Genomic DNA, 10,666 nt, shown 5'->3' on the forward strand with positions numbered 1-10,666 from the left:
ATTACAGTTATCTGCAAATTCAGGAGAGGCTGCTAACTGTAAGTCAAAAGTGACAACAAGAATGCATATGCACTTAGCTAAGAACCAACTATGCATTTGCCTAAATAAATCACTAATTACCAAATTTAGCAAATAAATTGCAACTACCGATCGACCCCATCACACAATCTCAACCCTTTAATTATCACGCCTTCTTCTCTAACTCTTAAATATTGTCTTCCAGTCACGTCCTCCCAATCAATTGGCTCTCTTCTCTCCTCTTAGTTTTCCCTTATTGTTTGTCTAGATTCTTCGTCTGCCACCAACCGCAGCCCTATGATCTCTTTCGTGCAGGCGATTACACCATATATTTGTTAGTTATATTGTTATGGGCTGCGGTGGCTCAAGGCTAGGAGGTACGGCAGCGGCCAGGGAAGATGAGGGCGGCGTTGTACCACTTCCCGCGGGTATACGTCCGCTTCTCCGGCGAAGATTAGAGGAGATGAAGAAACGGAGTCATGCAAGCGTCTTGAAAGGAAACCAGACGCTGTCCAAGAAGGAGCTTTTAAGGCACGGCTCCTCCGAGGAGGTCGACGACGGAGAAGAGACGGAGGAGAAACACGACAGCTTAAAGTTGTCGGCTAAGGTTGCTCCTGCGCCTGATCATCACGTGGAAGAGAAGAAAGAGGTTATTTATGAAAAGATTTCGTCGAGAGATGATGTTATAGAAGTAAAGAAAGAGGAGGAAGTTGTGAGGAAACAAGATGAAGACAATCATAGCGATGTTGTTGATGATTTAGCCATGAATGTTAAGAAAGAGGGAGATGATGATTCTAATCATAATGAGCACGACAAAGTCATCAATGATAAGAACGATGAAGATGATAGTGTTGATCATGATGGAGGGAGGATGAGCAACTTTGATGAGAGGATGATATGTCCTGGATCTCCAAGCTTTAGGGTTTATTGCATCGATGTTATTTCTGATGATGAAGAAGAAGGTAAATCTTACGTTCTTAATTAAAGCTATTTCAAGTATTTTCGTACCAAATAAAAAAGTAAGGAAGAAGAAACTTTTACTCTTTATATATGTATATATTTGCTATAGGAGTACATTTCTATTTGGAATGCTATTTTTTCATAATATGGATATTAAGTAGATTGAAACCGGAGCTTTCTAGCTCTGGTGTTAAAGGGTTTACAGCTGTGAGTTCCACCACCTGGATTCGAATTCTGGTCACTGGAGAATTAACATTTCGGCATCACCAGGGACAAAAGACCGACACGTGGCAACACGTTACTAGTCTGGATACTTCTGTATAATTCAAAAAAAAAAAATATTACTTAAAATTGTCTTATATATATTTAGTTTTCTCTACGATACAAAACTGTATGGATGTTACATACTTTTTGTCTTAGATATGTTTAGTTTGCTCTATGATTCAAAACATATTTATTGAAACAAATTATACTTTCTCTTTTACAGAAAAAGATGCTGAAGACACAAGAAAATCGATGGAAACCGAAAGCGTCATCATAGAACTAAAAGAGGTAAGAATTTCTCTTTACAACAATTTAAGTAACTTAACAATGAATTAAATACTGAATACATCTCTATCTACATCATTCTTTTTAACTTTGGATGTTTGCATTCGAATCACTACTATACACAATAGGATGAAAGCATCGTTAAAAAGGAGAAAAGAGAAAGAAAAGGAAAGAGATTCGGAATAGCATTGCCAAGGAAGTATTTAGCTAATGTGACTGCAGGATGCATGGGCAACCACACTCATACTCGACTGATGCAAGAGAAATCTAGCCAGTGATCTAACAAAAGAACTATGTTTGCCATATTTGAATTGATTGTTCAAGGAAGAACGGTGTGTAATGTGCGTACGGATTATGAATAATCAAAAGACACCTCAGTATATAATCTGTTAATTAGACCTTTGATTTGTTTTGAGTGACTCTTGTCTCAGAATTAGTACAATCTCTTCTTCATATTTGCTTTCTCTAAGAATAAGTTAGTGTTTCACAAAAAAAAAAAGTTAGTGTTTCACGAGTTTTACTTCTTTTTCACGTGGACAGATGAAAGTAATTGAACTTGTGCAATAAAAAAATGTTGTTTATTTGTTTGACAAGTAAATCTAAAACTTTTTCATATTAGACATCAAATAATATTTAGGGAAGTTTACTACAATGACAAAAATTTATTATATTATTACTAGAATAATTCATAATTTTAAAAATTATTAGAATATTTTTATGGTCAAAATTGCCCCTCTCCACAGTTATAACAAAAAAATATTACCAAAATATTTTTAATATTTGATCGATGACAGATTTATTTTCAAAAATATAAATCTGCCGAGTAATAAATCTGTTTATAAAATCTGTATAGAAATAAATCTATCGTTACAGTGGTGTCAGACTTTTAAAAAAAATGTCAGATTTGTTCACACGACAGAGTTAATTGTTCGGTTTGTTTAGAAAATAGATTTTTAAGCATAAATCTGTCGAATGATGTAGCAGATTTGTTATAAATTGTAGATTTATATGGTCAACTTATTTTCTTATGGACCGATTTATTTACTTATGTTCGACTTATTTTCTTACGGAAGATTTATATAACTGACTTAAAATTGTTGACAGATTTCTTATTTATGAAGTGGCAGTTTTTTAAATTTACATTGTGGCAGACTTATTGACGAAAATCTGGGTTTATGTAAACTAATTTCAATTTCGACCCGGTTTACAATAATCTCAAATTCAGTATATTTTAGGTCAATTAAACTCAGAATTAGGTAAACAATTTCAGTAGTCTTCATATCTTTTATCCCTCTTTTCTTCCTTTTCAAGTTATCCCTTTCATGGTTGTTTAATCACTTGTTGCAATCCTTATTGTTTGGAGAAACATGGTTGTTTAATCATCAAAATATCTTAAGTGATGAGTAGTTTGAGGATTTGGTCATTAGATTTCATTTTGATTGGTGCTACATTTGTTGGTATACTCTTTTGGTGTTTCATTACATTTTTCTTGTTCGTATTTCAATTAGTTTTTTTTTTCAAAATCAATAAGAACTATTTAACTATCTTATTGCTCATATTACGCTAATTATAGACGTTTATTTTCAACCAAATATATATAAGATTTAGCAAAGTCTTACCAACGTTAATATGTGGGACAATATATACACATACAGATACATCCATATGATTTAGATATATCTGAAAAAACTATCTTCCTAGAGCAAGACAACAACGTGTTAAATGACAATCCAATATAAAACATTGGTAAAACTGCATAATTATGCATCCAAAAGCCACAAAGTTATACATCCGTCTAAAGCAAAAAACCAACTAATTATACATCCGTCATTCGGTAGCCAAAAAACTAAACAGCAAACTAATTTATTCAGCTGTCGCAGACACCTCCTCATAAATATCAGCCGCTAATTTCAGTATATCAGCCGCCAACTTCAGTCATAATAGTGTTATAATCTGATCATCCAAGACACCTCCTCGTAAATTCGACTCACGTGATCTAGTTTGACTGCTGTGTTAATAGTTTTTCATTTTCCGAACTATGTTTCAGATGGTGAGGATATTTATGATTTCTAGACCCTGATTAGTCCTCACGTTTACACACAAATGAATACACATATCCATACACATTCATTCGCACGTTCTAGCCACGAAAATATACGACTGAGATGTGGATCATGTGATACACCACGTGGTTACTGATGTTGTTTCTAATAGTATGTGCTAAGTCCAACTTCTAGAGAAGATAATTATGAGGTTAACAGCTCATGTCTTTATAATAATAATTACCCACTGCTTCTTCCTTATAATAGTAAGCTCATTGTCGTTCTTGATTGTTAAAGAACTTCTCAGTTCATGTTTTGTTTGATACATGATAGGGATCTGAAGGGGATGACAGATCAGTCTGGTCTCTTTATGATATGGACTCCACTGTATGTGTCCACAATCTCGCTTATATCTCCCACCTTTAGTGTGTATATTGCTTCCTCAAAAGGCTTCTGCATTTGCCCTCGCCCAAAGGGACCTGAACCAAGTTGGTACTATCAACAATGAACACTTTCAGCATAATATCTACTAGATCATGATCCGTGCGACCGCACGGGTATTAATTTTCTATTTTAGTTTTTATTTATTTATATTAAATGATGTATTTGTAATATTTGATCATTTTACATTGACTACGTTAGGGATGTGTATTTGGATACTCACTGTTCGGTTAAAATCTATTGGGTTTGAGATTTCCGAGTTTAAAAATTTCAGCAACATTCAAATATTTATAAATTTTGGTTTCAGTTTGATTCGGGTATTTGCGGGTTCGGTTCGGATACAGATAACCAGTTTAAATTATTTTAAAATTTTCAAAATTTATATATACTTTAAATTTCTCAAAACATATAAATTTGAGTAATGTAAGCCAAAATACCTAAATTAAAAATTAAAAAACAGGTTGAACTTCAATATTTGGATGGAAAATAAATATATATTTAAAATATTTTTGGTATTTGATTATTGTTTATCTACTTTATATGTTTACTTTTGACTATTTTTTAAATAGTTTAGACAACTTTAAGTTGACAAAAAGACAACTTTAAAATATCATTAATTGTTGAAAAGTAAAAAATACATTAATCTAACTAAAAAGACAAACATTAAAATAAGAAAGAAAAAACACATTAATTTAACTGAAAAAGACAATCATTAAAATAGGAAAGAAAAAGAAACACATTAATCTAACTGAAAAAGACAAGTATTTAAATAGGAAACTCAATTTAATTCTCAGTGGCATGGAAGTATAATTAAATTTGAAAACTAAGGTATTTCTATATGTGTACTTCTGTTTTAATAAGATAGACTAGATTTTGACCCGCGCTTTCAAAGCGCGGGTTTATTTTCCTTTATTTTTTTTTAAATTGACAAATATTTAGTAAATGTCATATTTTTATATATTTGTTTTTTTTATAAAAGATTTAAGCTTTTTTATTTTTCTTTAACGTGTTTCATTTTAAAAGAGTATAGGCCAGAACACAATATTCGGACCCGAAGAACCAACCCGAAACCGACCCAAAAATCAGGGTCCCGAACCCGATCAAACCCGGGGTAAATATCCGAATGAGTTCTAAATTGCTATATCCGAAGAACCGGTCCCGAATCCGACCCGAACCGAGAACCAAATGAGTACCCGAAGATATCTGAAATATATCTAAAAATATATGTTATAATTATATTTATAATTATTTTAATTTTTTAATTAATTTTATAAGTTAACTATAGTAGTTATTTTCGGTAATTTTGAGTATTTTTGGATAAAATATGATAGTTTGGATAAAAATTTACCCAAAAAACTGTATAAAATGTATATTTTGGTTACTATTGAATAATTTGGATACAAAAATTTGAACCGAATCAGATACTTTGGTTACTTTAAGTACAAATAACTGAACCCGTTAGATACTTTGGTTATTTGGTTATTTTGCAGGTTCTTATGCATGAGAACCGAATCCACTCGGACCCGGAAAGACCCGACTCGAACCCAACCCGAAATTTTATAATATCCGAATGAGGTTTAATTTCAAAACCCGAATGGGGTTTAATTTTAAAACCCGAAAAACTCGATATCTGAAAGAACCAATCCGTACCAGAATGGGTATCCGAACGTCCAGGTTTAGTGAGTATTTATGTTTAGAAAATTAAACTTTATTTTTAATGAATTAAGTTAGTATAACTCTGATATATTAATTTTATTATGTGGTTAATTTTTTAATAAAAAAATATATACTTTTAATAAAGATTTATACTTTTCAATGAAAAAATTCAAATTTTTTATGAATGCTTAAATTATATTAAAAATAAAAAACATAATAATTAAGTTATTAATTTTTGTTTACTACACAAAATATTAAGAATGGTTGAAAATAAATTATTAGAATTAGGGAAAAAAATAAGAATTGGATCTGATTTCTTAATCAGCCCAAATAGCCCAAGAGAGATGATGTGGGCAGTGGGCTGGATCAAAAAAAAATAACCCAATAAAAATGAGTTATTAATATTACTTGATTACCCTTAATGAAATAAGCAATGTGAGTTAAAGAAAGGGCATGTTTAGTAAAAAATCCAAATGTGCTTGTACTTTAATAGTATAGATGAGCACAAAAATATAGACGGAATTATCAAAAAATAGTTTAAGAGAAGTATTAAGTACACACCCGTAAGATATCTAAGCATCAATTACAGATTCATCTAGGAAGAACACTACAAGAAAACAGCGGCATACCGACGGCCGTAATCGTCGGTATTTCCTCGGAATAACGTTATTCTGAGGAAATACAGAGGATAAGGGTCCTCGGAAAAAACTCTTCGGAAATTCAATTTTCCTCGGAATTTTTTCAAAAATTTCCGATGAAATACTGAGGGACGTGGATTTCCGAGGAAATTCCGAGGAACACTACATCGTCGGAAAATTCCGAGGAACACTACATCCTCGGAATTTCCTCAGAAAATTCCGAAAGAATACCGAGAAAGAAATTCCGAAGAACAATTTCCTAAGACTGGTTCGTCGGTATTTCCTCGGAGTTTTCCGACGACATTTAAAAAAAAAACAAATTTAAAAATAGTTTTAATAAATATAAATTAAAAATATTTAAAATTAGTTTTAATAAATATAAATTTTAAAAATCCAAAAAATAGTTTTTAATCACAAAAAGGTTTTATAAATATATAAAAACCTTTTAATAAATAGATTATAGTTTAATAATTACAAAAAATAGTTTTAATCACAAAAGGTTTTTATAAATATAAAAAAACCTTAGAATATGGTTTAATAATTACAAAAAACAGTTTTTAATCAAAAAAAGGTTTTATAAATATATAAAAAAAATTTAGTAAGTAGATTATAGTTTATAATTACAAATTTAATAATTACAAAAAATAGTTTTAATCACAAAAAAGGTTTTATAAATATTAAAAAAATTAATAAATAGAATATAGTTTAGTGATGATCTAAGCATAACATCACCGAGAACTATAGATACATCACAGCACCAATTACACATTCATCAAGGAAGAAGATTCATACTCTAAAACATTAGTGATGATCCAAGTAGACACTAGAAAGTAGTAAGATTCATGAACAAAGCAGACGTCAGTAAGATTAATGAGCACTATAGATACATCAAGCAAGAAAGTGTATACTATAAACATTGTTGAATTATCTAAACATACCAATGTCTTCTCCCTATGATCAATTTCACTACACAAAGATCCAGCAAAACCCAAATTGAAATCAATATTGATTCATCCTTTCATCAGATTAAGTACAATTATCTTAATTAGATGGTGAAACCATGAAATTAATATTTTGAGAAGAGGAACAAACCTAGATCGCCACCGCGTTTGGTGGAGCTAAAATCAGAAACACGAGTAGTCACATCCTTTCTTCCGTTTCCGATCTGAATCTATCTTCGAAGATTTGGGGTTGAGACTCCTCTTCACGTAGCTCGCCGGAACTCCAAGAGATTTGTCATCAATAGACCTGCTTAGCTCCGCCGTGGATATTTGAGGCAGATACCGCCGCTAAAGAGAAAACTCGGGACGAGTAAAAATTGAGAAATTCAGGGATTTTATTAGACTAGCTTCTATGTCGAATTGTCGAGGGCTTTTTGGTACTTTCTTTCACCCTGAAGATTAGTCTAGTAACTACAAAAATTTATGAGTTATTCTAGTCATTACATGTATTATTTGAGTTATAATAAGTAATTTCTCTAATATTTATAACATTTCCTTTTGATGTCCATTATATTAAAATGCTTTCAATATATCCTAGATGTTGCCTCGTTAAAAACGTCATCAGAAAAATTCAATAAGAAAAGCCAAGGTTAATGGAAAAATAGTACAACACGTAATGGTTTCTCCTCATGTCTACATATGTCGAGATCTTTGAGACAACATATTATTAATGTGAATTAGTTTCTTGGAAATGGCAGTGGACAAACCTTCTTGAATAAATAAGCTAAACTGTCACTTGAACAAACATATAGCACACTGATATTGCCATTTTCGATAGTGCTTCAGTCTTATATGACTTCATTATTTCTTGGATTCTCTTTATCTCAAAAAGTTTAAAACATTGATAGACTTTCATCTCTCAAATTGTAACATTCCTTTTGAGTGTCCATCTATTGTGTGTTCTTTGTTGTCTCATTAAAACTTTGTCATGTAAAAATCCAGTGGGATAAAACTCATGATAAAAAAAAATAGTACAACCACACATATTATCACATTTCTTTCCATGGAAGAGATATCTTTCGGATAAGCATTATAGTCAAATATATCTCTTTTGAAATGAGAGCATCATAATAAACTCTTTCCATTAGAGTATTATAGGTAGGGGTGGGCGTTCGGATACACATTCTGGTTCTGGTCGGGTATTTCGGATTTTCAGGTATTCGGTATAGGGATACAGAACCCGTTCGGGTATTTCTATACTTCAGATCGGGTTCGGGTATTCTTAGTTCGGGTTCGGTTATTTCGGATCGGCTTTGGATATTTAGATTTTAAAAGATTCTTTTTTCTTTTTCATTTTTAAGTTTCTTATATTTAAAAATGTAGATTTCACTTAACTGATTTTTCTATTTTTTATAGATTGAATGATTAATAGATTTGGAGATAACATTTCAAAAAATATATATTTATTTGGCTATTTTTTTTAAACTTTGGATGTAATTTTGTTAATACATGAAACAAAAAGTTTGACATGTATTTTAAATGAATACCAAATTATTTTCTCCATAATTATATATATACTATATGATCTTAAAGTATGTATAACATCAATATAAATATTTTAAATAAAATGAGAGATGTAAACTAAAAATATAAGGGTAAGTATACATATGTTCGGTTATCTTCGAATATCCATTCGGGTTCGGGTATTACCCGTTCGGATTCGGATATCCAATCTCTCTTAACTTAATACCCGTTCGGATATTTTGCTACTTTGATTCGGATTTCGGTTCGGGTTTTTCGGGTCTGATTTGGGTGCGACTTCGGGTTGAGAATTGTGGTCGGTATTTAAATTTAGTAGCAAAATACCGACCACAATTCTCATTTGATGTAGACAATAATTTTTAGTCTATTTGGACTTCAAACTAAACTTCATACATAGAACCGTCTAGACATTTGCCTCGTATATATGAGTTATTCCTTAGTAACTATAAAAGTTACTATTATGACTTTCTTTATTGTCTATGAAAGTACACATTTCAGTTATGAAAAAGATTAGTAACTTACTTACTCAAATAACACTCTTACATATCAATCATATATGATAATCTCAAAATCATATATATCTTAAAACATTTAAGGATTTTCTGAGACAACATCTCTTATTCTAGATGTCCAATTTGGAATACACAACAATGCATTCTTTTCAAGATTTTTCTTTCAAACAAATAATTTGTTATAAGTCTTCAAGAGTTTGGATTTTATTCAAATCAATGATTATGTTGATTCATAATCTCTTGATAAATACTAATGGATACATTAGTTAACATTATAATATTTCATATATTCCATAAAATATTTTGTTTCAATTTGATCGAGTACCTAGAGTTCCCGAGAACATGATTTCGATATCATCAATCCTCCGCGGATTCTATCTCTTAGTGATTATCAGTTTTCAGTGAGATGTATAATTCAAGTTCTTCATTTATTGCTAGACTAGTAAGGAACTTGAAAGTGGTTGCATATACCACATGAGACTAATTTTCTTCACAATAAATTCCATATTGAACTTAATTTGGTGCAACAACTCATTTCTACACCACCTATTCTACACCTTTTCGTGTATGTACTTACTGGTCCAAATACTTCTCTCTTTTGTGAGAGTTTTTATATTTGTCTATTAATTCTTTATGATTTAGCCAATCATTATTTATGTACACTTTTCAATAGACTTTCTTTCATGATCCCATTTTTTTTATTCACCATATCAACTGCCACTTTACATGCATAAATATCATCGACGTCGATTTGCTTGTCAGTTCCATCGTATTATATACATGAAAAAACTTATTGAGATCTCTTCATTGTATCAGGTACCTGAATTTTTTCGGCCATGTTTAATGTCTCTTATGGAGATCATTCAAAAACTATTGCCTCGTTTTAACCATTATCAATATATGTTCCTTTTCATTTACGAGGATTCTTATCTTTGGAACCAACATGTCTACCACGCTGCAGGCTTGACTAGCAGTTTGATAGTGTTCTTCTAGAACATAAATACTTATTGGAGCATTTACAGCTGGTATATGTGACTTCATCACTCTATTTATCTGGGTCAGAAAATGTGTCTGGCAGCTTCTTTAGGAAGCTCTATAATTGAATTATATTTTGGACTTCTATATGACATTCTCTTTAGTCCGAATATCAGTGATAATTAATATCAACTTCTTTATTTTTCAGCTGTTTATTTTTCCCTTTATGTTGGAAAGACTAATTCACTTTTAGCCTGTAAATCGAGCTTTACTAATATTCTTTGTCGATAGCTCTAGATTCTTAAGTATCAGTGGAGATTAATATCCAACATATATTCACAACCTCATTTGAAAATACTTCTTAATTAAGCTCTATGGTAGAGCAACTAGAA

The 10,666-nt window shown here is 31.2% G+C and overlaps 1 protein-coding gene and 1 long non-coding RNA gene across 2 annotated transcripts; one reads left to right on the plus strand and one right to left on the minus strand.

Moving 5' to 3' along the window:
• The first annotated feature begins 237 nt into the window (after positions 1–237).
• LOC108841149 (nuclear polyadenylated RNA-binding protein 3-like) lies at positions 238–1,978 on the plus strand. The gene is made up of 3 exons (XM_018613935.2): positions 238–980; positions 1,466–1,530; positions 1,656–1,978. The coding sequence occupies exons 1-3, from the start codon at positions 368–370 to the stop codon at positions 1,803–1,805; spliced, it is 828 nt and encodes a 275-aa protein (XP_018469437.2). The 5' UTR covers positions 238–367; the 3' UTR covers positions 1,806–1,978.
• A 1,795-nt stretch (positions 1,979–3,773) lies between these two features.
• Positions 3,774–7,697, minus strand: LOC130507953 (uncharacterized). The gene is made up of 2 exons (XR_008942598.1): positions 7,397–7,697; positions 3,774–4,048 (listed from the first exon to the last, which is right to left on the minus strand). It is a non-coding gene; the product is annotated as an uncharacterized LOC130507953 (long non-coding RNA).
• Positions 7,698–10,666: the final 2,969 nt, after the last annotated feature.

Source organism: Raphanus sativus, chromosome 2 (assembly GCF_000801105.2).
Source record: "Raphanus sativus cultivar WK10039 chromosome 2, ASM80110v3, whole genome shotgun sequence".
Taxonomy (NCBI): Eukaryota; Viridiplantae; Streptophyta; class Magnoliopsida; order Brassicales; family Brassicaceae; genus Raphanus; species Raphanus sativus.